This window comes from Rhineura floridana, chromosome 18, assembly GCF_030035675.1.
Source record: "Rhineura floridana isolate rRhiFlo1 chromosome 18, rRhiFlo1.hap2, whole genome shotgun sequence".
NCBI classification, from domain to species: Eukaryota; Metazoa; Chordata; class Lepidosauria; order Squamata; family Rhineuridae; genus Rhineura; species Rhineura floridana.
This window is the reverse complement of record NC_084497.1, coordinates 30,402,757-30,430,200: the sequence shown is the minus strand read 5'-3', so window position 1 is coordinate 30,430,200 and position 27,444 is coordinate 30,402,757. Positions and strand designations below refer to the sequence as shown.

Below are 27,444 nucleotides of genomic sequence, written 5' to 3'. Positions count from 1 at the left end.
GGAGCCGTTGGTGTTTTTTCAAAAGTAAAGAGAAGAGGATCCCCCCCCCAAAAAAACCCTATATGATTCTGGACCCCACCCTGAAAACCACAGAAATGCCTTCTACCCACCCCAGAAATTCGGGTGGTGAATTTTAAAGTCCATTTCAGCTCAGCCCCTAATATTTGCACACACCTTCCATTGTCTTGTAAATGGCGTGGGGGAATTTTTTGTATTTCTCAGTTACTCAGTAAATACTTTTTGAGGTACGCAAGATTTTTAAAAGGGCAAACCATGTACATCCCCTCTCCCCTCATCTTCCCACTTCCTGTTTCCCCAACAGGCTTAAGAAGGTGTGAAAATACATTTTTAATTTGCCATCAGCACCAGTTAACAAGCAACAGGAATCTAACCGGAAAACATTGAAGAGGAATCTTCTTAGATTGTGTTTCTAGTCCCTCTGGTTCTCTGCAATGTCTGGGGGGTGGGTGGAGGCAGGGGCTCCTTTTCAGCATAAGCTGTTCTCTATTATTTTGCCGATTTGGGGTTTGCCAGATCTTCAATGGCTCTCCTTACCTGAAGAAAAAGAGGCATGAAGGAGGCTCTCAGAGATGAACATGGGGGCACCAGTTTAACCACCGAGTACCACTAGAGGACCAGTTTAACCACCGAGATACTGGGAATCCCTTACCTCCAGAATTGTTTATTCTTCCTCCCATGTCCCCAAAGGGTTCTCCCTCCCACCCTCACAACAACCCTGTGAGGTAGGTTAGACTGGGAGAGTACAACTGCCCCCCAGGGTCACCCAAGTGAGTTTTGTGGCTGAGCGGGGGATTTGAATGCAAGTCTCCCCAGGCGCAGGGCTCCATCTACGGCTGTCGCTTGGCCAATCTAACTGCTTGCTGAGGCTGGTGGGAGTTGCAGTCCAATCACTTGGAGGGCACCAGGCTGCATGGGCAGCCATCAGCATCTCTACCTCGAGAGGAGGAGGTCAATCCACACAGGACCCATAAGGGGGGGCAGGATTCATCCCCTTCCTCTTACCACCTGCCCCCCCAACCACCACCCCCAGCTTAAGGGAGCTATGCCCCTACCTCGTTCTTGGAGACCACTCCGACTACCTTGCCCAACTGTGTGACAAAGGCCTGTTGCAGATTCAGAAGCACAAAAAGGTTGTGTGCCTGTCAGGAGAAAAATGGGGAGGGGGAAGATTGGGGGGTGAGGGTCAGCACGCCCTAGAGGAACAGGGCAGCTTATGGGCCATCTGCATGTTCCACAGGCCCTCCAGTCGGGCTCCCTGCATCCCAAAAAGCCAGCCAGCCTGTCTCCATGGAGGTGGCAGCATCCTGGGAGGACCACACAAAGAGCATGCCCTTGCGCTTTCATTTTGTAGGGCGGTGTGTGTGCATGGAGGTGTGATCCCATTTTATTTTCTGAAGAACCCTGTGAGGTAGACTAGAGAGAGGGCCGAACTACCCACAGTGCTTAGCTGTTTGCTGAGTTTCTCTGTGGCTTTTTTATTTTACTAAATCTGCAACAGAAAACTAGCATTGAGAGGCGGGCAGAATTTGTCACATTTCCCCTCCCGAGAGCTCATCCTCCTAAAAGTAATGATGATAATAGAATCCTCCCCTCCGCTCACTGCTTCCCCCTGAACCCTCCACAGAGAACATCAGAAGAGCCCTGAAGGCCTCTCCAGTCCATCAACATTTCCCACAGCGGGAACTGCGCTGCAGGATGTGGAGCGTGAAGGCAGCCGCTGCCCTCTCCACTATTCCAGCAGATGGCATTCAGGGGTAGACTGCTTCTGAACAAGGAGGCCCCATTCCACCACCCTAACTAAATGCCAAAGAACAAAGCCAAGATCACCTTCTGGTACGCTTTATCCATAGTCCTTGCCCCCCCTCTCCCCACTCGCCTTCCAATTTACCTGGTGGAGAGACATCCAAGGTGACAGCTGCAGCGTCACTGGGCTGATGGCGCAGGTGCCTTCCAAGGTCTGGCAGGCTGCAGGCTGCAAGAGAGGGAAATAAACGTTGAAGGGGGGCTCAGCCAGACTTGCTCTCCCCCCCCGCAATCGCTAAGCTGCATTGCAGGATGGGCAGCTGAGTGCTAAAAACCCACCCCCCCCAACCCAAGAGGAGGCTGTCATTTCAGCAGCAAGGACTTGTGAGGATTGCACGACCCACCTCTTCCCTATGTTCCTGGTGGGGCAGGCTGGCATCATCACGGGTCTGAAGAAACTTTATGAGCTCGGATCGCTGGACCATTCCCAACAACATCGCCGCTTCTGTGGGCCAGAGAGGTGGGAAGATAAAAGAGCCCTGAGAAGAGCCCATCTAGACCAGCAGCCAGTTCACACGGTGGCCAGTCAGGATACCCCAAGGGAAGCCAGAAGGGGTCGGATGCCACAGGCAAGTCCGTGGGAAGGTTTGGGGCAGGAGGAGATGGAGGGAGGGAAGAGCCAGGAGCCCGGCAGTGGGGCAGGGAAGGAGCTCCTCCCTGCCCCCCCTCACATTAAGACAAGTACCAGTGTTGTCCACCACTGGGTATTCTGGGTCATCTGTCGAGGTGACCACCCCAAGGATGTCCTGGTAGCTGGCGTCCCTGGGCAGGGGGACGAATTCGGTGTTCATGAACTCCTCTGTGGTGACCTTGTAGGAGCTGGAGGTGGAAGGAAACACGTTGGATGGATAACCCCCCCACACACAAAAGTACCTGGTAAGGGCCTGGCAGGGAACAACTTTCTGGAAAGAAGGAGGGTCTGTGGGCTGCTAAAAGGCCTGTGAATGAATGCTTCTCTCCCCCCAATAAACCCACACTCCGTCAGAGTAATCAAAGCAATACAAGGCAGGAGAAACTCTGAGCATGTGCAGAGTGTTCTTTCCCGGACAGGCTTCCGCATGTCTGAGAGACACTTGGCATCCTGCAACCTTCCGCGGCCAAGGGGTCGAGCCCTTGGCTCGTGGCCAACGCGTGAAAGGGCAGGGCAGCATCTACTCACCCGATGTGCCTGCTCCGGATGCGAGGCAAGTAGGGCAGCTTCTTGACGATGATGGTCCCATCGTAGAAGGAGGGCTGGGACTTCTGGGCAATGGCGTTGGCGATGAGCACGGCCAGGGTGACAGGCAGGATGTGGGCGATCTGCCCCGTCATCTCAAAGACCAGCAAGGCGGTGGAGAGGGTGTGGGTGACCGAGCCAGAGAAGGCCGCCGCCCCTGGAGGGAAGGCAGAGCAAAGGCTGGAGGAACAGCAGGGCATGGAGGAGGGCAGTTGGGGGGCTCCCGTTGGGTGTGTGTCTCCTATCGCATGCAGGGAAAGGGCGGATTGGCCTGAGGCAAAGGAGGAGGTGGCATTACCCCACCCCACCCGCCCCCCACATTCCCAATCCATGCACCATCGCCGACCAGACTGGGAGCTGAATCTTATGGCAAGAGGATGCATGGGGCACACACAGTTCTGCCTTCCAACCCTCCACTGACAGCAACTCTGCCGGCCCAGCTCTGCTCTGTGCCAGGATCTCTTTCATGCCAGGATAACTATCATGGCTTCCTCAAAGGATCCTAGGAATTGTGGTGAAGGGAGGGGATCACTGTAATGGGATCCCCCCTCTCTCACACACACACACACTCCTAGGGACTGGGAAGGAGGGGAGGGGGCTCCTCTTGACCCTCTTGCAGATAGGAAGAGCCTGGAGGTGGGGCGGGGGCCCTCTCCTCCCCAGGTGGGAACATTGGGAAATGGCTGCCCAGTCATAGCTGTCTGCCTCTGGCTGCCCCAATATCCTTGCTTGCCCCCCGCCCTGTTGCAGACTCACCTGCCAGCGCATACCCCCCAGGAGTGATGAGGCTGAGCCCCCCCTCCGCTGAGATGCCCCGGGGGAAGAGCAAGGCAGCGGCTTCCCCCACCAGGCGCCCGATGGCAGCCCCTGCAGGGAGGAAAAGGGAAGGAGATTGCTCCTTTTAGGCTATGTCTACACTGCACACTTCAAACTGCTTTCACACTGGATTAATCGTCCTCGAGATCTGCTTCTGCGTCCCTGTTTGACGCCTGGCAGCTCAAAGCAGCAGAGACAGGGAGCGGGTCATGTGAAGGGGTGTGTGTGTGTGTGGGGGGGGGAGATTGGAGGCACTTACCATAAATAAAGACTGGCATGAAATACCCTGCGGGCATAGGCATGGTGGTGGCCAGGATCAGCATCCAGAACTGTTAAGAGCAAGAAAAAGGAGGCTGAGGGCCCCTTTGGTTTCCATGGCCAGTGCAGCAACAGGCAGCCATTTGCTTTCAGCCAGCCTGTGACGCCACAGCATACCCATGAACACACAAACTTCTGAAGGTGAAAGCATCACAGAAGGTTGAAAACAAACTCACCCAAACCCTTTGTTCTTCATCGGAGGCCCTCTGTGTGTTCATTTCTCTTTCTCTCTCTCACACACACACAGACACAAACAGTCTTTTCAGTTGTGGCACCTAGAATGTGGCATGCTTCTCCCACCCCTGCCAAAAAGCTCGTTTGGTGCCCAGCTTTGTCCATTTTTAAAACATTTGCTCAGACATTCCACAATGTGTTATTGCTGGTTTTAGTGTGGTTTTATACAGAAACAATCATGAGCACAACAAACTATCCATTTCACAGATGAACAAATTGGCAATGCTCAGAATTCCTCTCTACCACCACCCCAAAAAAACAAAAGCGGGGGGGAGAAATTACTCACACAGACACATCCAATACAAATAAAATGCAAGACCAAAATGAAACAACACACGAGGCTACCTCCTAAAACAAGAAACCCCAAAACCCAACAACCAAATACCCTCAAATTAAAAAAAAACCACTAAAAAAGTGGAAGGGCCAAGCGGGGGGGGGTGTCTGAGGGTCGCATTCCCCACCACCGCCAGAGCTGTGTTGAAAATTCCAGAGCTAGACGTCAGTTGTTGCAGGACTCTGAAAACATGAAACGGACTGCCTTCCAGTTGGTCCCGACTTACGGCAACCCGTGAATAGGGTTTTCATGGTAAGCGGCATTCAGAGGGGGTTCACCATTGCCTTCCTCTGAGGCTGAGAGGCAGTGACTGGCCCGAGGTCACCCAGGGAGCTTCATGGCTCTGTGGGGATTCGAACCCTGGTCTCCCAGGTCGTAGTCCAACACCTTAACCACTAGGCCACACTGGCTCTCTGCAGGACTCCAGGCAAAGAAAACTGCTAACTTAAGAGTCACGGAGCATCGTGGGGACTGTAGTTTGCTAAGCTCCTCACAGACCTACAGCTCTGAGCACCTTCTGGGGTCAGCCTTCCTCTCCCTCTGTTGGGGAGCTTTGGCACCGCTGTGCTCTGGTACGCTGGGGAGGTAGCAGTGGAAAGCCCCCCCATCCTGCACTGACCTTTGGGGGCAGAGGCCCCCCAGAAGTCTCACCCGCACCACCCGCGCCAAGCACTGTCCTGTCCTGGGAAGTGTAGTTTGCGATGGGTGCTGAGAGTTGTGAGGAGACCCCCTCCTCCCCTCCCAGGGACAGACTTCTCAGAGTTCCCTGGGAAGAGGGGACCCCTGTCGACTCTCCCTTGGACCTGTGAGCGGGATGGGCAGGGGTCTCCTCACAAGCACCCTTCGCAAATGACACTGCCCAGGGGTCTTGGGGGGAAGCCCTTCTTTCAAGCTGAGGCCTGTTTGACTTGAGGAGGCCTGGAAGCCTTCGCCTGGGCCCTGGGCTGGCCCAGCCTGCCAGTCCCTCAAGGCTCTGGTGGGCCCATCCTTTGGAAGGACCCGCAGTCAAGGAAAAGAGGAGGCTGCAGGCCCCACCCTGGAAGGAGACGCTGCCGGCTGAGGCCAGGCCTGGGAGGGCCAGCTGGCCGCTTGGGAATGGGAATGGCTGTGGGGCCGCTGAAGGTACTTAGATGTCGGTGTAGCTCAGTTTTGTTATTTGCTCAGTGCTATAAGGCCCTTGGCAATTGCTCTAATTTGGCTTGTATACACAGGGTTGGGATTTATTTTAGCCTGTATGGTTTATGGTTCTTGTAACAACCCTTTTCTTTTTCTGACACCCAGCAGGTGTGTTTATAGTCTCTCTGCTCCCCAGGAGGATAAATCAGGGTGGTGGTGGTGGCCTGCTTTAGACTTCAGGCTTGCCCACAGAAAGTGGTCCTGTGGCTCTCGTGGTCACATCCTGAGGTTGCCCCGTTTAAGGTGCCAGAGGGTGATTGGGACTGGAGTGGCGGCGCTACCAAATGCACAAGAAAGGGGGCTGGTAAGTTGGCAACTTTGCTTGTGGGCTGGAGGGTGAAGTTAGGGGGCTGGGAGTTTGGCCTTCATCTTGACCTTGTCTGTCCATTAAGGTACCTTCATCACCAGGAAGACGGCCAGGGTGCCAAAGACAGTGATGTTCGGGTCCCACCACTCTAGCCAGAGGTTCTGGGTGTCGACTTGGAGAGGCCTGGCCAGCGCTGAGGCGTTGGGGGAAAGGGCGCTCCAGGTGCGGTTGTCTAAGAGGGAGGTGAGGAGTTCCTTCATGCTCAGCTGTAGGGAGGAAAAGCAGGAATCTGGAAGGACTGCTGCAAGCGGAGCCCCCCTCACTGCCAGTGGGCCATATCTTCTCCCTGAAGGTGACCAAGAGGTGCCCCCAGACTTATGGGGGTGTGGCCCACCCGTTGGCTGCTGTCGGGGTAGGAGCCGCCTGTGGTTATTTTGCAGCGAGAGAGCGACACTCTGCACATGCTTGAGGGTGCTGTTTGTTTGGAAGGAGGGATGCCAGAAAGCAACAACCAGTGTTTACCCTGGAGGCCATGAATTGCCCCAGGCCAAGGGGGAAGGTGATGGAGGAGAGCAGGAGGGCTACCAGCGCCGAGTAGAGAGGCTTCCTGGAAAAGCAGACCCAAACAATAGTTCAGGGTTAGAGACCCCGAGCTGTGCTCAGTTCAGAGCAAAACAAAGCAAGCTCATTGGGCCAGGCTCAGCTGGTGTAGGAATCTGCATGCTTTAGAGGTGAGACAGCACTCTCCTGCCAGGCAGAAAGTGATGAAAATTTCTGTGCCAGGTGAAAGCTTGAAAGTCCAAAATGTTGGTCAATCTGGATTGCCTCCCAACCTAAGCAAAACGTTGAAGGCATGTTGGCCAGAATTTGCTTTTTCTGTTAGTATTCTATAACCTGTTCATTCGGTTCTCAAAGTCAGATTCTGCAATTTATTATGGAAGATGATGCTAAAGACATGAAAGACCTGCAGCTGCTGTTACTCATTTTTGCTTTCATAACACGTTTATCTCACTTGACCTCCCAACAACTCTGCAAGGCAAGCCTCTGTTGTTCCCATTTTACAGAGTGGGAGACTGAGGCCGAGAGGAAGTGTTGTATCCAATGCCAACCAGATGGTCTGAGCAGGGCACGCGGGAGCCCTGGCTCTCCGCCCAAATGGAACACACTCCCCACAGATGCGCCCCCTGCTATGCTCCAGCACACGGCTCCCCTGAGGCGCTGCCTTTTGTCAAGATGCTCACTCCTCAGCAAGCAGCTTGGCTGTGAATGAGTTCCTCCGGACGTAGCCCAGGAACCAGCGCTGGCAGAAGAGGTAGGCGCAGCTCACGACCCCGCAGACTGCACTGCAAGGAAGCAGGACAGGGAGGGAGCATTACACTCTCCTTGGTTGCTGCGCACACAGCACCTCCTTTGCCCTCCCTCCCCCAGGCTGCATTGCAAGGGAGGAAGGAGACCCACACACCCTAAGAACATGAAGACGAAGGTCTCTGGCAGGTCAAAGGGGAAATCGATCTTAAAGCTGGTCTTGAAGAGAGCCATTATGGTCTCTGCAGGGGAGAAAGCCAATAGAGTTCTGAAACATTCTGGCCAACGTGTCCGACTTACAAAGCAAACTGAAGGAAGAGCAGCCCTAAGCAGCGCTAAGCTGGAAGGGTCTCTGCCTCCATCATTTGGGCACTCCCCAACCCCGCTCCCTAGCCCGCTCTTCCTGCATCTCCAGGCTATTCCCTTGCTCGGTTTTCCTACCTTGCTCACTGTTGAAGACGGCCAGCAGACGGAACATGAAGGCCCCGCAGGTGGCCGAAAAGAAGCCCCTCCAGTAGTCACGGACAGCAAAATGGGAGGACATGACCTCAATGCTGAAGAGGACCCCTGGGTGGGACCAGGCACCATGTTATGAAGAGATGCTGTTGGGCCAGCAGGGAAAAAAGGCTCTGCCAGAAGCCAGGTAAAGCAGTGGTCATCAACTGACAACCAGGATGCCAAAACAGCCCCAAAATGAGCACCAATTTGCCTGCTAAATCTCCGCTTTGGATATGAGATGCTTGAGTGAGCAAGACAAAGCATTGTGACCAAAAGCAACCTAATCCACGGTCTGTAAACTTTGCAGCTCACTGAATCTGAGCCACTGAGTGGCTCAAAGCTATGACCTTGCTAGCTGGTGTGCTTTTTCCTGCACCCTCTGGCCGCCACGCCGGCTCAGCCTGTACGTGTTTGTGTATATGTATGTATTTACACGCATGCACACAAACATTTAAAACCAACCCGTTATTACGGAGACACCCAATCTCTCTTGCAGAGGGGGTTTACGCAGAATGCCAGGCATCAAATGACAATGCCTCACAGTCGTGTGGCCTGCTGAGTGTCTGCACAGCTGCCACTGAACCACAAATGGTCCAGCTTACCGCTAATGGGAGCCCCGAAGACGGTTGCCACCCCCACAGCTGCCCCTGCCACCAGCATCTCGTTCTGTTTGCTTTTATTCTAGAAGAGAGAGAGAGAGAGAGAGAGAGAGAGAGTCCATTTGCTCAGTGCCTCTCTGGGCTGGTTAAGAGTCAGCACAGCTGAATGTGAATTCTCGGGGGGGGGGGTTCCTGAAAATGTCTGTCTAACGGCATGCTTGCCCGAAAGCAAGCCTTGTGGCCAGCGTTAGCCAGTCAAGCTTAACACCTTTCCAGCCCTGTGCTCAGTTGACTGAACAGGGTGATGAGGATCCCCACTTTGGCGAAAAGCACCCATTGAAAACGCTATGTGTGGGTCTTCATTCATTCAGGTTATGCATACAGGAAGGTATCAGAAGGTATGTTAAATTTATTCATTTATAGCTCACCTTTCCTCCAAGGTGGCACACCTGGTTCTCAACCTGTCCTAACAACTCTGTGAGGTAGGTTAGGCTGAGAGAGAGAGAGTGAGTGGCCCAAGGTCACCCAGTGAGCTTTATGGCCAAGTGGGGATTTGAACCCTGGTCTCCCAGGCCCTAGTCCGACACTCTAACTGCTGCGCCACACCGTCTCTCAGTGGTCCAGAGGAGGTGTCTGTCTGTAAGCAGGCACACCCCTCCACTCTTAGCCCCTGGAGAGCATCACTGCCCCTTGGCCCTTACCTCATACTCCCCAGAGACAGTGGTCCGAATCTTCCCTAGGTAGGCAGCGATCATGCTGGAGAGGTGGACGAAAGGACCCTGGAAGAGAGGAGAGTTCCTGCACAAGGTTTGCACAACAAGTGCTCAGGCTGCCTTGCTCAAGAGCGTGTGGGAACCAGCCAAAGAAACCACCCGCTATGTTTCTTATGGGGATCTGGGGCAGAAACTGCAGCGACACCCCCCCACATCCCCAGGCAATACAAATCGCCTGAATACTTCTGTACCTTTCAAATGGAAGTTTAAATGTCTGTTTAAAACTAAGCTAGGCCTGATTTGAAACTGGCTTAGTTTAGACTTCAAAGTTCCCTTGGTGGAGCAATGCTTTTTAACAAAGCGTTTGTGGTATTCCAACACTCTCTGCATTATGACTTTGGGGGAGTTTAAAATATCTGCCATGGGGCTGCTGGTCAACTATTTATGGTAGGAAAGGTGTGTGTGTTTAATGCTTCTGAAGTCGCCTTCCTCAGCGTGGGGATTCTGCTGGGACGACCCAGTATCGTCTGCACGCAAAGCGGGTGCACTCCCACTGAGCCCCTATGTCCCACGCTGGCTGGCTGGCTGGGGGCAATGGGAGTCCCAAAGAGCTGGAGGACAGCCAGCTGGTGTGAGCTGCTCTAAAAGCTCACCCCCCCACCAACCCGCCCACTGTTTTCTGGACGCATCCCCATGCAAAGGCAAGGATTTTGCATTCTGGAATGCACCGTGACAGCTTGGCATTGTAAAATGCTGTTGCCCATATAGCCGCTTGGATCTCTGTTTTGGATACGATGAAAGACAAATAATGAGTCAGTGACATGCTAGAAGCTGCTACTGGCAGAGGTAGATTTGAACTCGCCTCCCCCAGAACTAAGCTCATTTCTCTCGCTACTTTAAAGCTGGCAGAGGGAGTTAATGTATGTACAAGAGACCACAGGACTAGTCCAAATGGTGGACGGGGCAGTTAAAAAAATGTATAGAGGCCCCGTCATGGGCAAAGTCTGGAGAGCTGCTTCCCCGTGATCACTTACGACTTTCCCCAGGAAGACGGTGCTCCCACAGGCCAAGGTGCAGGTCAGCCCCACCACTTTGGCGCCAAAGTTCTCAATGGCCAAGTATTCCTCCAGGATGACCCCCGTCAGGATGGTCTTGAGTTCAGGGATGCCGGAACCTGGTGGAGGCACACAGAGAGAGGGCGAGGGCTGGTGAGTGCCCAACCCAGGGTGGGGCACTTTGGTCCTCCAACGGCCATCAACAAGTCTAGGAAACTGCTCCTGGGGGCTCCTGAGCCGGATCTGCCTCTTTTCCTCCTGCATCTTCCCCCCCCTTCTCTCCTGCCCACAGTGGGAACATTGGAAATTGCCTTATATCGAGCCAGCTCCTTCATCCATATAGCTCAGTATTGCCTGCACTGACTGGCAGCAGCTCTCTAGGACATCAGACAAGATGTCTTTCCAAGCTCTACCTGGAAATGCCGGGGATTGCACCGGGAACCTTCTGCACGCAAACCAGGTGCTCTGCCACGGAGCCACGGCCCTTTCCTTAAGACACAGGGAGCTTATGCAGAATTAACCCTTGGTGCATCTAGTTCAATACTGTCTGCACTGACTGGCAGCAGCTGTCCAGGATTTCAGGCACGGGGCCTTTCCCAGACCTACCTGGGGATGCTGCCAGGGATTGAACGTGCAGCCTTTGGCATGCAAAGCAAGACACTCTGCCGCTGAGCTACGGCCCCCAAATGCCAACTCAGTGGCTTCCTGCACCCAGTCTGGGATGCCATCCTGCTGGTGCAAAAGAACTGTCTCTACACTTTGAGCCAGCTGTTTGAAGCTTCCTTTTGGAAGGAAAAGGAGGCACAAATATGAAATGAAAAGTGCAGACTTCCGGATAAGCCAGAAGTGATTGCGCAGAAGCTCCCGATGGCCCTTCCCGTTCTCTTCCCTCTCCTGTAAGAGGCCAGGGAATCTAGCAGAAGCAGCAGGTAAAGAGGGAGACTGCTGGCAGAGAGGTGGGGATGGGCAGGCTGTTCAGTTGCTGGCGGTTTGAGGATGGGCCAGGACTTCGCATCTTGGCCACCAGTGGCCAACCCCCTGTTCTCTCCCCCCCCCGACTCACCTCCAGAGTGTGGTGTGATGCTATGCGCGAAGCCAGTGGAGAAAGCTGACAGGGCAATGGGGTACATTGTCCAGGAGAGATACTTCAGCACCGGATAATCCCCAATCTCTTGGTAAAGCCACGTGTGGGCTAGAGAGACGGAACAGGAATCCACGTATCCATTTGAGCACAGCTCCTAACAGGTGTAAACTGGACAGCTGAACACAAGGACAGGAAACTCTGTGGGCTCCACCCGCTACCACCACCTTACCCGTGACCACTGGCCATGCTGGCTGGAAGGGGCTGATGGCAGCTGGGAACCCAGCAACGACCCGTAGGGCTACCCCACATTTTCCCAGGCCCCTGACCCTCATCCCTTGAAAAGCCTTGCAGGAAAGGTTGTTTTTGAGGAAGACTTTCAAAGGCCTTCCAGATGTGTTGGACTAGAACGCCCACCAGACCCAGCCAGCGTGGCTTGAGATGCGAAGGCCTGGGAGGAAACCGGGAGGAAGGGGGGCAAAATTGGGGGGGGGATCAGATTTTGTTTTCATTTATCTCCTCCCCCCAGATTTTGGAAAAATTCAGTTTCAGATTTTCTGTCCTCTCCCCTCCGGGTCTTCACATCTCTAGTCCAGGCTGCTGTTCCAGAGACCTTATCCAAGGACTGGATCACCCCTGAAATGCAGACGGGACCTCTGAGAATGAGAGATGTGGTTGGGAGGGAGCTGTTACCGTTGGCCATCCTGGAGACGGTGAAGTCCATGGCAAAGCTGAGGAGGGCCATGATGACCCCCAGCGTGAAGAGGAAGTACCAGTCATCGCCCACACGGTAGAGCTGCCTCTTGACGCACTCCAGGCAGCCTGCAGGGGGCAGCAGAGGACCACAGGGGGAGTCAAACACATTTGGCACCCATCGGAAGAACCCCAGCAGAGGAAGGGGGGGCTCTTCCAGACGCTGCATTTGGCGCGCATTGGAATCCCCCCTAATACCTAAAATATTGAGATTTCAATATTTGATTGTTAAAGATCTTGTTGAGGAATGTTAAGGCCACATTGTTTAAGAATTAATTTGCTGCAGGAATTAACCGGCAGACGTAAGGGCAGAGCCTTGCTGGACCAGACCATTTGGCCAACACCCTCTTTTCTCACAGTGGCCAGTCAGAGGTCTCTGAAAAGTTCATGAACAGGGTGGTGAGTAGCCCTCTCCTGCTGTTTACTCCCCTGTAGATGGTGCTCCAAGGTGGGCTGGTTGTCTAATAGAGGAGGGTTTTTTGGGGGGAGACATGTGGCCTTCCAGATGTTGCTGGATTCCCAGCACCCCTGCCCATGGGCCATGCTGACTGGGGCCGATGGGAGCTAGGAGTCTCGCAGCATCTCGGGAGCATAATATAAGTTCCCCACTCCTGCAACAGACTAATTTCTCTCTATGAGTTAGTCAGTTTCTGCTGTTAAAGCCATCTGAACTAGGGGCCCTTGCCACACCTTGCGGCAGAGAGTTCCATTGGTGAATTTTGCAATTGTGGGCAAAAGCCCTTCCATTTGTCTGATCTGAATCTCAGTTTAATTGGGTGGCCCTAAGTTATTGTAGGGTGAGGGCAGAAGGAAAAACTTCTCTATTCACTTTCCCTGCACCATGCATACATTTGAAAATCTTGATAATTAAATCATGTGTGCCCCCCCCAGTTATGGGGGCTAAATGAAGGGAGGGGGACAGCAGAAACCTCAGCACTCCCCTGCCCCCCTTCCAACTTGCTGGAAGTTACAACCTGCCCCTCCCTCCCTGGACCAGGGGAAAGGTTAATTAAACCTGTAGAATTTGGGGGGGGGACAATCTCAGATTCCTTTCCAAGCCATTTAGCACCAAATGGAATCAGCTCTCACCCCCTCCCTGCTACCTGGGGGAAAACAGACGGACGTCTGGGACATATCCATTCCAGGGCATATTTTTAAAATGGCCAGACGGGGCCACATTGCTGGCAGAAACGACTGGCTGAGCATGTCAATTAGCTAAATCCCTCTGCAGGTCACCGCTTTGGAATCTAAGCCCCCACAGACTCCATCTCTGTCAGGAAAAAAAAATGGAGCCCAGTTGCTTCAGAACATCGGGCCTCTCGGATGCTTTTATACGGTTTCTGTTGGCTGGAGAATGTGCCAGTTTTTAAGACCAACAGAGCTCCGTCTTCATCCGATAGAGCTGTTGGAACCAACAGGCCCTGTCCGCATAAAGGGACATTTCCATGACAGTGTTTTAGCCACACTGTCTTGCTTGCTCTTTTTTGTTTCGTAGATGTGTGACTCTTTAAAGAACGCAGGTCCTTCTCTCTTGATTTCTGCCCTACCCCCTGCCTTTCCATTTATGAATGTGCTTGTATGAGAGTTGCATTTAATCTGAACAGGCAAAATCTTGGCATGTTGTTCTTTATTTTACTTCCAATGCACCCGGTGCTTTACAAAGTTGGACTTGATGGCCTTATAGGCCCCTTCCAACTCTACCGTTCTGCGATTCTAAGTGTAAGATCTCTACCTGAAGGAGCTTACAGTCTAAGATACTACTAACATTTAAAATGAACCAAAGATTCTGGTCCTAAAGCAACCCCATCCCAAATATCAGTCTTTAAAACTGTAAGTCTCACAACTTGGGATGCAAAAGTTGAACAGTGACCCACGTTCTGAATATGCAAAATTCTGTTTTGGTTCCAGATGAAATGAGTTCTTGAGGTCTTCTTTATCCCAGGATCCCTGATTGTGCAAACAGGCCCAGAGAGTTCTGTGTAACTCAAAAGGCCAGGTGCTCTTCCTTGAGCAACAGAAGGCCAGTCCAGGATGGAAACTGCTTTGGATCACTTCTTGTGAAAAAGCAACTTATAAATATAATAAATGCAGTCATTTATTACGGTCAAAGACCAGCACTATAACTTATAAATGCAAATAAATAAATAATAGGGATGGCCTTCCGTGTTTTGTGTCAGTCCCTCTTTTGGGAGAACCAGCCGTGGAAGGTTTTGAGGGCCAGCTTAGATGCAGAGGCAGTATGCCCCTGCCTTATTACTCAAAGCCTCCGCCCCCTCCAGCTCCTCTTACCTCTGATCCTCCTCCGTGTTTTCGGCCAGGGTCTGCAGTTTTTCTCCATCACCAGCACCCTGCCGTCCTCCTCCTCCTCCGCTCCATCTTTCCCTTTGCATTGTCCTTCTGGGTCCATCTACCGTCAGGGCTGTGTTGAAAATGGGAAGGGTCCCTCAGGTGACTCTGTGTGTGTGATGAAAGAGACTTGCGGAAGGCCAAAGCAGCTGGACCTTTTGCACAATCCCACAATCTGAGGGCTGTGGTCCAGAAAGGGCACCGCTAGGCATGCTCAGAGTGCCTTTTTCCTCACAACTGAGTCCCTAGGAGGGCCCCCACTCACGTGCAATTATGGGTTAGGACCTGGATAATGTAAATCAGGCAGAATTTCAGGCAGGCACCCCCACCCTTTAAAGTGTGAAAAAATAGTCTAAAGTTTGGGAGACTGCAATCCTGTGCACTCTTAAACTGGGAGCATACCTTACTGAATGCCATGAGATTGCCTCCAAGCATATAAACCTGCATAGATTGTGCTGCTAAATTGCTCGGGGCTGCACAAAAATTCAGAATGACACAGCCCCCCCACCCCCGGCTCAAGATCTAAAGGAATTTCATTTTAAGGAAAAATGTTATCTATTTTCATTTACATTTCTGTCTCACCTTTCTGCCCCAAATGAGAACTCATGGCAACTTTTTTAAAAAGACAACACAGGTTGACAAACTGCTAAATTAGAAAGAATCAATCCCAGCAAAATAGTCTAAACAGAAGATTTGGCTGGGAGACCACCTTATTGGCTTTTGCTGCAAGAGATGTAGCTGCTCTTGTAGTTTTAGATACCAGGCTATGCCCAAGTGTAATTCCAGACATGTTTACACAGAAGTAAGTCCCATTGGGTTTAATGGGGTTACTCCCAGGTAAATGCTGCCTGCATTTACCCCAACAATCCTAGAGTCTCCAAAAGACTCACCCCTGTGGTCTGAAAGCCGTGCTGTCCCTGTGGAGTTCAGTCTTGTCTCTGCACCTGTGCTGGCCGGGTGACACACACTCACTCTGCCTGCCCGGTTGCCCCCTCCCTCTCCACCACGCCTTCTCTCTCTCTGACCTCTAACCATCCCCAGGTGTTTGTGAGCCTTGCAGAACTTGCCCTTCAGGGAACCAGACAGAGCTGCACTGGGCAGAACTGGCCAGACAGCCCAGAGGCAGGAATCAGCTGAGGGAAGGCGGTGAGGCACAGCTAGCTGGGTTGGATCTGTCCTCCCACCCTACAGGGCTATCCTCTGATCCAGATCAACAATGGCCAGGAATCTGATTGCAGTTACAGGAGTCATCCAGGTCTATATTCCAGTTCCCAAAATTCCACATCCCAGGGGTCCATGTTGGTAAAAGCAGGAGCCCCCTTCCTTTCTCCTGTGTAAGTGGCCGATGGAGGAGACATTCAGTGTTGCTTGCATTTTAATGAGGAACTACCTATTTATCATTTCTTGAAAAAATACCCAAACTAAAACACAATTATCCAGTGAAATCTGCACCTCTTTTAATTTTGTAATGCAGTTCTTCAGTCAAACGACGACGTGTATACAAATGCATCTTTTAGGGGAAGGTGGGGACAGACTGAGTAAAACATGACCGAAAATAATATACAAATATGCATTATGTTAGGGAACATTGCTTGCAAGAAATGTTTATATTGGTCAAATCTGCAAGCAAAAAATGTATACATTGTTGTTTGTAAACCATTTAGAGGTCTTTACATTCCAGCGGTATATAAATTGTGTTAAATAAATAATACATTACTGTAGTCAAATTTTCATGAGGATTTAAAATAACAACAGTGATCACAAATTGCTGCCTGCAGTAGAGAACTGAATTTAAGATTATAAAGATGAGAAACGGAAGGAGACCAAAATGGACAGATTTGTCCATCCCTAGTTATCGGGAAAAGCTGAGGGCTGCCCATAGGCACGGAGGCAGCGCTGTGGGTTTCAGAGTGACAACTGAGCTCCTCCATGCCTCCACATACAATCCCCATTTGGCCTATTCTGTTAGTTAGTCCCCTGACAGTTTAAATTCCAGCCCCCTCCAAATCCTCCTCCCCGACAAATATCCACGGTGTCTGGTCCGTGCATTGGAGGCGTGTCCTTATGTTCAATTATTTGCATTTCTTGCTGCCCGGTTCCCTCTAAGACCGCCTCTGGCTCCACATTTCCCTTCTCTATCAACTGGGCATGTGCAACTTTTTTATTTTTGGCACTTCCTGACCTCCATTTTGGGTTTCTTGGGGTGTTCCTTTGTGGGACTAGTTTCTGCTGGTTAAAGAATATGCAGGTTTTTGAAGCACACAGCATGCTCTTGAAAACTCTCTTGGCCTGTCTTGAGAAAGAATGTTGTAGAGCTGGGAAAAGTTCAGAAAAGGGCAACCGAAATGATCAAGGGGATGGCGCGACTTCCCTGTGAGGAAAGGTTGCAGCATTTGGAGCCTTTTTAGTTGAGAGAAAAGGTGAAGCGACATAACAGAGGTGTCTAAAAGCATGCATGGGGTCGAGAAAGTGGGCAGAGAAAAGTTTTCCTCCCTCTCACATCATGTAGCACTGGAACTTGGGACATCCAGAGAAGCTGAATGTTGGAAGATTCAGGACAGACAAAAGAAAGGACCTCTTGGCCTACTGCAGAGTCAGACTGTGGGCTCTGACACATTCAGGGAGGAGGACAAAGGTTATCAGTGGTGACTAGCCACAAAGTCTCTGTTTTCTTTCCACTGTCAGACGCCAAGTGCCTCTGAGCGCCATCTGCACGCGGGGAGAGTCGCTGTCGCGCTCAGGCCTTGCTTGCCTGTTGCCGCATCTTTGGCCACCGAGAGAACAGGGAGAGGCTGGACTGGATGAACTCGCCTTGGCCTGATCTAGATAATGCTTGCATTCTTGTAAAATGGCCTCCACCCCTGTAATGGGGGGGCATTTAAAGACCAATTGGAAGGGAGGGGGCAGGGGTGGGACCTCTTGACACGTTTTCTTTTGTTTCTTGGGGTCTGACTCAGGCGTGGAGGCGGAGGCGCTTTCGCTGCCCAGAGCCATCTGAGCCTCTTGTTCGGAGAAAGGGCCTTCTGTTGCGTCTTTTGGAAAAGACCCTGGCACGCTACAACGGGGGAGAAATGGACAGATCTTTGTGGCGCAGGACGGGAAACGCCCCATTGTCACTCAGCGCCTTCTTGTTAAAGACTGGCTGGAGTGCTGAGCTGAATGCCCCGTTGTGGCAGCTGGTGGGGCTCCCGCTTCGCCCTGGGACAGGGGTGGGTGGGCCTGCTGCAAAGGGAAATGGTTTTGTGGAGGGAGGGGAGCTGGATATGGGAGGGAGGCCAGACGCTGAAAAGCCTTGTGTCTTATATTGGGAGATGCGAGACCTGCACTTAGTCACTGCTCAGGAACAGGACGCAGCAGCCTTGGACTGAGCTGGAGTGGGAAGAGGCTAAGAGCATCAGCAGGTGGTGACCCGCAGCCGGTCCCAGTCCCAACCTGGGCAAGACTGTCCAAGGTCAGGCCTAGAGATCTGGCAGGGCTCTGTGGGGAACAGAGCAGGGACTCCACAACGGCCCCGCAAGAACATTCCCGCCCTGCTCATCTGGACGCCCCGGTGCCGGAGTGGCAGAGCCCCCTGGGCGTGCAGAAGGTCCAGTTTCAAACCCAAGGGCAGCATCTCCAGGAAAGCCCCCAGGCGTGGGACTCTGGAATGAAATTGTCCGGCTCCGTCGGCTCTGTTCCACTGAGCAGCTGAGCATGGGTCACCATCAGATGCCTGGGCCGATATTTTGCTGGGGGGTAGCTTGCCCCCCATAACATATGGCACCAGCAAAGCTGACCCTCAGCTATGCCATTCGGAATGATCTCTGCATGTCAGCGCCATTCATGGTAGCATCTCCTGCGCTTGCAGGGAATTGGGGGAGGGGTCCTGCCCTGACTCCTGGCTTGCATGCCAGAGGGTGGTCATGCGGTGGCACTGATGACCCCAGGCAGGCTGGCAGGAGGGAGCAAAGAGTGACTCAGGCTTTCACTGCGATGATGACCCAGCAGGCTGCATTTAGCTCGGATCCTGTGCTTGCTCAGAGCCCTCTGTGGAATGCCTCCGGTCCGTCTGCAACCTCCCCCTGCCTGCCTGCCCCCCCATTCCAGATGGGAGGGCCCTGGTTGCCTTGGCACCGGGCCTGGAACAGGGTGGGCCATGAAGCCCTCTGAGCAAGCCAGGAAATGAAACCTTAAATGGGCGAAGGCTCAGGAAGGAGAGGAACCAGAGAACCGTGTGTGTGTTGGGTGGCGGGGAGGGCAAAAGGGGTTCTGGCACTGCCCCCCCAGTGCTCAAGTGGTCCCTTTTCCCTTCCTGGCTGGACTCCTTTTGCAGCTGCAAAGCAGGCAGGATTTGCACAGGTGAGGCTTTACTCTTCACAGCATTCTGTGTTGGATTTCAGCCTGCTAAAGGCACTGAGCCTCTCAAATATTTTGAAATAACCTCTAAACGTTATTTAAGGGCACATGCTATATAAATCAAGTCAGTTTCTCCCCCCCCCCTTTGGGGCAGTTTGGAGGCATGTTTAATTTGTTGTTCAAACTATAATGTGGTTGTTTAAAATTGTCTTGAATAGCCAGTTAATGATTGTTCTGTACTACTTTTGTAGGGTCTTTTTAATGTTGCAGTACACTGTCCTGATGTCTTGTGAGAAGGCAGTATATAAATACTTTTATAAAACATAGCTAATTGTTATTGTTGTTGTTGGTAGTGCATTATGAGATATATTTATAGACATAATTAATCTTTGTACTTCTGCTGGTTTTAATTTACATTTTAAAAAGGGTCCGTCTGTCTGCCTGCCTATGTAAAAGGCACTGAGTCTCTCTGCCAGACAGTAGCCACAAACTTGGATGGCTTTAAAAGGAACTTGGAGGAGGATAAGGCTACCTGTGGCTGCCAGCCTCTGAGCACCAGTTGTTGGGAAACACAGGCAGGCAGGGAGAGTTGCTGTTGCTGTTGCGCTCAGGTCCTCCACTGGGGCGCCCGGCTGGCTGCTGTGAGAACAGGGAGGCTGGACTAGATGGGCTCCCTTTGGCCTCATCTGCTGTTCTCACCCCAAGATGAACTAGGCCTTGATCTGTCAGTTCACCTCCCACCATTTGGATCTCAGGGAATCCTTTCCTGTTGTCAGAAATGTTCCACTTTTGGCTCTGCTCTTTCTCTCTCTCTCTCTCTTGTGCACATGCGCTTGCACACACTTGCCTGCACACTCATGCTCCTTTTTTTGGAAGGCAGGTCTAATGCCTAGGATGGAGTCGGGGGAGCTGTTATTATCAAGGCTGGCAGGAATGCCAGCCACGAGGCTGAATCCCCCCACCCACCCCTGGTCTCTCTCCTCCCTCCGTTTGTTTGGAGCCCCCCCCACAGGGAAAACTTTCCACCAGGATGGTAGGAGTGATGCCGGGCAGCCTAAATTTAGACTCTTTGACAAGAGCTCTGGAAGACGGCCCAGAGGCTGGAGGGCCTTTATAAGTGCCGCAGCTGCCTTGGTGCCACTGACACAACCACACGAGAAGCATCAAGTGCAACAGCAGCAGCAGCTTCTGGAAAGGGGTTCAAGGGGTGCCGCCCTCCATCCCCCCCAACACGCATTTGGGTGCCTCTAGAAAGAGGGGGTTGGGTTAGGGGAAGGACAGACCTTCTTTTCTCCCAGAAAAGCCCCTCAAACTTTGATCACTTTGAAGCCACCCTCAGGGTGCAGCTCCTGCCCTGGTTTAGTGCCAACAGCCCCCCCGCCCCCCAATTCTGTCTTCACAGCTGACCTCGGATAGCGCTCATTCCATGGAGAAGGCCCACGGGATATTTGGCGACGATTTTGGAGGCTTCATGAGGCCGCGCAGTGAACCCCTGGGTTTCTCAGGCAAGTTGACTCTGTGTGTGTGTGTGTGTTAGAGAGAGAATGGCAAGCTCTCTTTGCCCCCCTTGCAGTTTGACTTGCCACCGTCACCTGCTACTGAGGGTGGGGGAGAAATTTGACTCAGTTTGCATTTAAAGGCCAATCTGCTCCATTTCCACTTCTCTAAATTTTGCAGCGCAGATCTCTACCCAAAGAACTTCTACAGAACATGCTTATGTGAGGGGAAGGGGTGCATAATGTGTCTGTTGAGGAAACTAGCATTCAAAAATGCTGTGTATGGGGAGAATCTATTAGGCAAAGCTGCAGACACAAATGTGTATATTTAGTGCGCACTAAAATGCAGAGGAATTTTCATGAAGACTTTATTTATACAATAATTCACAAGTTGATGTAGAAATGTGGAGAGCTGAAGATTTGGAGAAAATGAAGCCATACGGGAAAGCAAAAGGTACAAATCCGCCCTTCCCGGTGAGGTCCCAGGGCAGCTCACAACAGCATGAAGTACAATATTGAAAGCAGTTTGAAGCAAATGTGCACCTTCAGGTGGAAGGGAGGGAGCTGCCCTGTGGCCCCATCAGGCCTTTGGCCCGCCCAGCTCTGGGGGGCTCCCCAAGGTCTCAGGCAGAGGTCATTTTTGGAGACGCTGCCGCTGGGGCTGAACCAGGGACCTTCTGCGTGCCCAGCAGGGGCCCTGCCCCTGAGCCACGCCCTTCCCTCTGAAGGGGCATGGGGACACCGCAAGCGCCTGTTGCAGAGTCAGACCACATTGCCTGACAGCGGCAATCCAGCATTTCAGGCGGGGGGGGGGGAGAATTGAACCTGGGGCTTCCTGCACACAAACAGGGCTGCGCCACAGCCACAATCCTCTTCCCCCTGGCTGTCCATCTGGAATGGAGCAGAGGGGGCAATGGGGGGCTGGCATGTTAATCTGCTTATTCTCTTATTGGTGCTCTGCTCTGAGGCCCCTTTCTGGAGACCAGGCATGTGTTTTCCCCACCGGAGACCTTAGCCCTGCCTTGCATCTGCCTGCAGACACCATTTCCTGTGGATTACCAGGACCAGCCACACCTGTTGGACACCAGAGGATTTGGCCTTCTGGACTTGGTCCATGTGGTGTGCTTGGGTGACCGGCCCTGCTGGATCAGGCCAAAGGGGCCCACCTAATCCAGCCCCCTTTCCTCGCAGTGGCCAACCAGATGCCCCCAAAGGGAGCCCACAAGCAGGACATGCGCCCAGCAGCTGTTGCCAGATTACTGGCGCCTGGGGTTCTCTTGCGGGAGGCCTGGCGTGACTGTGAGGACCAGCAACCCCTGATTACCTTCTCCCTGGCCGTGGATTTGCTAATCCCCTTTGAAAGCCATCCCTGGAGCCAGCTCCATTGTGCCACTGTGCTGCTGCCCTCCTGGACCTTCCCACATTCAGCTTCGCGGGTGTCCAGGAGGAGTCCTGGTGTTAAGGGAGGAGGGTTCCCCCCCCTCTCATTTTCTGCATAGAGTGCATCATTTTGTACCCCTCTATACTGCTATTGTTTGCCTGGCGCACCTTTTTTTCTAAACTAAAAGTCCCCAAATGGGGAGGGGGCTCTTCTTTGCCTTTGACGGTCGTGCTGGATTTTTCCGCAGAGTCCCTCTCAGGGAAGCAGGTTGGTCCGGGGGACTTTGGGACTGGGACACTCTGAATTCAAGCCCCAGCTTCCTCTGCGCTGGGTGTTGCACTGCAGAAAAGGAGGCAGACCCTGCGCTCTGTGCATAGTCAGCCCTGCTCTCCCTCCCTCCCTGCATTCCCTCTCCTCTGCATGGCCCAGAGGCAGCTGAGGCAGCCCCAGGAGCACCTGCTTAGTATTTATTTGTTATCACCTTTATATCTCACCTTTCCTCCAAGGAGCTCAAGGTGGCTTGCAAACATGGTTCTGCCCCTCACGATTTTATCCTCACAACAACCCTGTGAGGTGGGTTAGGCTGAGAGATAGTGACTGGCCCAAGGTCACTCCGCGAACTTCATGGCTGAATGGGGATTTGAACCCTGGTTTCTCACGTCCCAGTCCAACGCTCTAACCACTACACCATGCTGGCCTAGAGAGCAGCTATAAAGTTGTTGTTCAGCCGGCCCCCCAAACTAGAGTCAGTGGGATGAGCTTTAACCAGAGCAGTCCATCTGCCCCAGTATCCTGCCCCCAGCGAAGGACACTGCGTAGAGGGATCCAGGATTAACGGCCTCCCTTCTCCCAGCAGGCCGTGCTGGAGGGATGGGGAATATCAAGACTTTGGGGGACACGTACCAGTTTGCAGTGGATGTCAGTGACTTCTCCCCTGAGGACATCATCATCACCACATCGAAAAACCAGATTGAAGTTCATGCAGAGAAGGTGAGTGGATCCTGAGTCCCCCTCTTTACCCGCAGCCTTTTGAAGAGAGTTGGATGTTCTGGAGCCCAGCTCTCATTAGTCCCACTCAGGATGGCCATGCTGACTGGGGGGTGATGGGAGTTGTAGGCTAAAACATCTGGAGGGCACCAGGTTGGGGAAGGCTGAGTAGATCCAAAACAGCTGCTTGGCCTTTGTAGGGCAAAATCTCTTCTGAGACTCTTGAGTTTGAGGGTGTGTATGCACCATACATTTTTAAGCACATGGCTTCCCCCAAAGAATCCTGGGAACTGTTATTGGTTAAGAGTGCTGGGAAGAGTAGCTGTGACAGGGGCAAACTATGGTTCCCATAATTCTTTTTTTTGGGGGGGAATATTTGCTTTAAATGTGCTGTGCATATGCCACCTGAAGGGGGCCACCACTTAGGGTGCACCGCCCGCTCAGCTCACGAGCCAAGGAAGGATGGTATGCACGCTGCCCATGTGACTGAATGAAGCAATGCTGTGCTGCAGAGACGTCTAAGCCGGTTGCAGGAGGGACACTGCCTGGTTTAAGAAAGGCAGCAAGATTGCCACAGGGCAAGAGGCCTCCTCCTGGGCGTCTATCCCTGGTGACAGATCCTCTCTGCCTGTGCTGAGTACAGGGCGATCTCTCCTCCTGCCACCAAAGGGGCTTCCCTGCTGTGGGAACGCGATGTTCAGGACAGTAGCCGTGGCGACTGCAGCAGTCTCCATTTAACCATCTTCCTTGTGCACCGTCTGCCCAGAAAATCCCAGAGGGGCAATTTGAAGGAAGATGTGACATTTGCGGGCCGAGCAATTGGCCTTTGGATTTGGGGGCCTGAGTGTTGGGCTGTGGAAGAAGGGCGGATGCTCCCATGTATGGAGGCTAGGAGAGTGTGGTTTCTGCCAGGGCCCCCGCCGTGAGTGTCACAACTTAGTAGGAGCTGAAACCTGCTCAGACTCTCTGGATACACACCAGACGATCTAAGAACATGGCTTCCCTCACCCAAAGAATCCTGGGAATTGTAGTTTGCCTCCCACAGAGTGACCATTCTCAGCACCCTTAAACCTCAGTTTAAAGCTGTGTGCTTTATGGTGCGTATGTGGCAAGGCCAAGGAGTGGTGGCAATGGGGAGTGTTTCAGAGCCCCCTTTCTTAATGCCCCCCTCCATGCCAGTGGCATTTTCCCCTGCCCCATTCCTCTGTCGATATGGCTCCCCCTCTGTGAGGTCTGAGGAAAGTGCCTCCCCTCCCCACAACACACACACACAGACAAAAGGGCCTCCTGGCTCTGGCCCTGCCCATCTACTTTATCCTCAATGCATCCCGGTGCCAGCCGCCCGCATAAGGCAAGGCATCCTCCAGGGGAAAAGGGACTGGTGGGTTTTTTAAGAAAATGTGCTGTTGTTTATTTAATCTATTACCTCCCCAGCGCTTCCTTCCTTCCTACCTTCATGAAACTCCAGGCACTGGGTCGCATCCAGCTCAGTTCTGCTCAGAGTAGACCCACTGGAATTCACGCACCTCAGTCAGCCATGTGCATTAACTTGAATATGTCTTCTTTGAGTATGGCTAGCACTACATCCAACCAAAAGTCTCCCTTCCAGCCCAGACCTGCTCAGCTTCAGCAAGGCAGCTGCATCCTCTGCCCATGCTCTAAGGCATTGTTATTTATTCCCCACTGGGGAACCCCCCCACACACACACACCCATGGACAGCGTGTCCCACAGTGCCCCATCTCTAGGGGGTCATCATGGCCCTCCTCCTTTTAAAGGCTGGGGTGGAGAAGGAAGGCTTGAGGGGCCCAGTCCAGTCCAGTGCCCCCTGACTCCTCCGCCTTTCTCTTTGCCCCACTCAGCTGGCAGCTGACGGGACCATCGTGAACACCTTCACCCACAAGTGCCAGCTGCCTGAGGATGTGGACCCCACTTCTGTCGCCTCTGCTCTGGGCGGGGATGGCTCCTTGACCATCAAGGCGAGGAAGCACCCGGCCAAGCACCCAGAGCACGTGCAGCAGACCTTCCGGACTGAAATCAAAATCTGAGTGCCTGGGGAGGAGGGGAGGGCAACAGGTCTGGGGCGGAGGGGGCGGGCAAGCACTCGCTCGGGCTTACTCATTGCTCTCTGTTGGGGCTGTTCTCCGTTGTACATAATAATAGATTGCGTTTGGTTTATTATAAATTATTGGGGGACACTTCTTGGCTGTGGCCTTTCCATGTTCTCTTTGGCGGCGGCTGCTGCCACTGCCCCTTCCAGATGCTAGGGTCGGAGGTCGTCAGCAGACCTGGGCCCATGACTGCCCCTGGGAGCACCTGAGGGCAGTTCTGGTCGCCTCACCTGAAAACAGATATCGTAGAGCTGGGAAAGAGTCAGCAAAGGGCCATCGAAAGGATCAAGGGGATGGAGCGACTCCCCTGGGAGGAACGGTTGCAGCATACCCTTTTCACCGCCCTGGGCTCCGACTGGGAGGAAGGACGGGATATAAACCAAATAATAAACAAACAAACAAACATTTGGGGCTTTTTAGTGTATTCCGTAATAGATCAAGATGAAATACAAAATGCAAAGTGGAGCCAAGCACATTTAGACAAAAGTCTTCTCTAGTGGCCTTGTGCAAGCATGCACCTTGTATATTACTTTCACGGTAAGGACTGATGCATTGGCAGTTCAGAGAAGCAAAATTTTGCTTCCTCCTGTTGGCATATCTCAAGAAATGGTAACAAAGGTTCACCAACATTATACATCCGTCACAGGCATATTGCTGCAGTTCCAGTGCCTCATCCAGGCTGTCCTATTCGCCGTGTGCCTCTTAAATCACAAGGCCGCTCTTGTCGAAATGTGTGTGGCTGCACTTTGCCTTTTGTGTTCCATCTTGTGTGGGCAGTTCAGCAGCCAAGAGGCTGCACCCCCTCCTCTTTTGGGGGGAGCTGCTTCAGCGACTCACCCCCAGGGCCCCTTGCAGGTCCAGACAGAACTTCCCAGGATTTCTACAGGCTCTGAATTGAAAATCTGGAAATGTTGCTGTTTTACGAGACATGTCCTAAATAAGATAAAATTGTTTTACAAATTGAGGGCTGTGTCTAGAAGTAGACCCACTGAAATCAAAAGGCCTAAGTTAGTTTTGCCTATTAATTTCAGTGGCTCTTACTCTGAGTAGCCCTGTTTGCAATCTAGCCGCTTTTAGTAAGAAGAAAGTTTCATTGGAACACAGTGAATCTTACTTCCAAGTAAGTATGTGCAGAATTAATACTGTAAATCTTGTCTTTTGATGGTATGTATTGGCTTCCTAATCCTCCCCCCCTGCTCTTCACAACCCCCCCTCCAATCCCAGCAACATCCCATAAATGGGAATGGGGAGGGGAAACATACTAAGTAAAAGAATATAAACTTGAACTGTAGAAATCAGTCTTGTGAGGGGGGGTAGGAACAAACCTCTCTCTCTTGTGTGTGTGTAGAGGGGAGGGGGGCTTTGTGTCCCTGGGAGATTGGGGTGAGGAGATGTCCTTGATGCTCAGGCCAACCCCCTTCCCTGCTGCAGGCCGAGGACGGCATGAAAACAGAGATCAGGGGAAGAAGTGAGTCACCCCTCTGGAAATAGATGCCTGGCTTGACAAAGGACGGAAGCCACTTGCTGGGAGGGAGGCAGTCATCTGCCCGTGCCTGGGTTTTCCTCAGACCTGGGAGAAGGATGAGAGGAGGGTCTGCAGCCCCTGTCCCCAGTTAGAAGCCACCCAAGGTGGACACATTTCCCTTCCCACCAGCAGAGCCATCGAGACAGAAGCAACTCCTGGAGTGCTGCTGTTGTCAAGGGAAGGTTTTGCAGGCTGAGGGCTTCATCTGTCGAACGGCACGGCACAGTGGCAGTCCAGCCCCATCCTGTTCTGACCATAAAGGCTGTCTGAATTACATCAACTAGCTGAGGAACATCCAACAGAGGCAGGCCCAATTCTGGCCCATCCCCGGCCCAATGCTCCAGAGCCCCAGGAGAGCAGCAGCACCAGACCAGATCAGGGATGAAGGCCTTGTTTGTGAAAAGAGCGGTGGAATGTCAGGCTGTGGGTGGATGTGGAAAAATCAGATACGAAACTGCTTCCATATGGAAAAGGAAAAAAATCCCTACACATAGAAATGAACATAGAAGGCAGCAGGCTAGGCTAGAAGACTGACATGCTAGCTTTCCAGGAGCAAGGATTTGTTTTAATTTTGAGGGGGGTATGGAGAAGCATTCAATCATCTGCAGCCCTACCTCTAGCCTGAATTACAGGCAGAGTGACTCTGTTTGGGCTGGGAGTCTGAGTTCACTGGGAGGCGCCAAGAGATATTTGCCTCTCCTCCCAATACAGCGTGTTAAACAAGATGGTCTCTGGAACATCTGCGAATGTGGGATTTTTTTTGGGGGGGGGCAACGTGCTTGCATAAAAGTTTGGCCCGCCTCCTAAGTGACCAGGCAAGTTGAAAAGAGTCTAGTTTTGTCCATTTTGCCTGCAAAACAACATTGCTCCTGCGGCTGCCAGCGTCTTGTGTTTGGCTCTGGGATGGGACTGTTTATAGTTACCACAAGCCTGCTCTTGGCACTGTGTTGGGTGTAACACAGAGATTAGCTCAGAGGTCGTCGTGTCCTCTCTGTTCTACTTCGCACCAGGAATGTAACATGATGGTAAGTTGTGC

General features: G+C 52.5%; 2 protein-coding genes across 4 annotated transcripts; one reads left to right on the top strand and one right to left on the bottom strand.

Annotated features, from left to right (window-relative positions):
* Window positions 1-369: 369 nt before the first annotated feature.
* LOC133372388 (chloride channel protein ClC-Kb-like) lies at window positions 370-15,577 on the bottom strand. Of its 2 annotated transcripts, XM_061600924.1 has the most exons (20): window positions 15,466-15,577; window positions 14,519-14,648; window positions 12,170-12,298; window positions 11,459-11,587; window positions 10,375-10,514; window positions 9,329-9,406; window positions 8,631-8,709; window positions 7,972-8,097; window positions 7,688-7,772; window positions 7,467-7,568; window positions 6,748-6,832; window positions 6,315-6,491; window positions 4,116-4,185; window positions 3,797-3,907; window positions 2,984-3,197; window positions 2,510-2,643; window positions 2,169-2,269; window positions 1,910-1,993; window positions 1,074-1,160; window positions 370-555 (listed from the first exon to the last, which is right to left on the bottom strand). In XM_061600924.1, the coding sequence occupies exons 2-20, from the start codon at window positions 14,634-14,636 to the stop codon at window positions 508-510; spliced, it is 2,097 nt and encodes a 698-aa protein (XP_061456908.1). In that variant the 5' UTR covers window positions 14,637-14,648; window positions 15,466-15,577; the 3' UTR covers window positions 370-507. The 2 variants fall into 2 exon arrangements, with proteins under 2 accessions (XP_061456908.1, XP_061456909.1); XM_061600925.1 differs by lacking the exon at window positions 3,797-3,907.
* On the top strand, window positions 12,602-26,169 carry HSPB7 (heat shock protein family B (small) member 7). 2 transcript variants are annotated; one of them, XM_061600927.1, is made up of 4 exons: window positions 12,602-12,628; window positions 20,313-20,415; window positions 22,644-22,777; window positions 24,635-26,169. In XM_061600927.1, the coding sequence occupies exons 1-4, from the start codon at window positions 12,617-12,619 to the stop codon at window positions 24,818-24,820; spliced, it is 435 nt and encodes a 144-aa protein (XP_061456911.1). In that variant the 5' UTR covers window positions 12,602-12,616; the 3' UTR covers window positions 24,821-26,169. The 2 variants fall into 2 exon arrangements, with proteins under 2 accessions (XP_061456911.1, XP_061456910.1); XM_061600926.1 differs by lacking the exon at window positions 12,602-12,628 and adding an exon at window positions 18,728-18,913.
* Window positions 26,170-27,444: the final 1,275 nt, after the last annotated feature.

Coding starts and splice junctions, on each gene's coding strand:
- HSPB7 (XM_061600926.1), top strand. CDS start 18,749: ATGGGCGAAGGCTCAGGAAGGAGAGGAACCAGAGAACCGTGTGTGTGT. Junction 20,416..22,643: donor TGAACCCCTGGGTTTCTCAG/GCAAGTTGACTC, acceptor TTCTCCCAGCAG/GCCGTGCTGGAGGGATGGGG. Junction 22,778..24,634: donor TTGAAGTTCATGCAGAGAAG/GTGAGTGGATCC, acceptor TGCCCCACTCAG/CTGGCAGCTGACGGGACCAT.
- LOC133372388 (XM_061600924.1), bottom strand. CDS start 14,636: ATGGACCCAGAAGGACAATGCAAAGGGAAAGATGGAGCGGAGGAGGAG. Junction 10,515..11,458: donor CATCACACCACACTCTGGAG/GTGAGTCGGGGG, acceptor TGCCTCCACCAG/GTTCCGGCATCCCTGAACTC. Junction 2,270..2,509: donor CCCAGTGGTGGACAACACTG/GTACTTGTCTTA, acceptor TCTGGCCCACAG/AAGCGGCGATGTTGTTGGGA.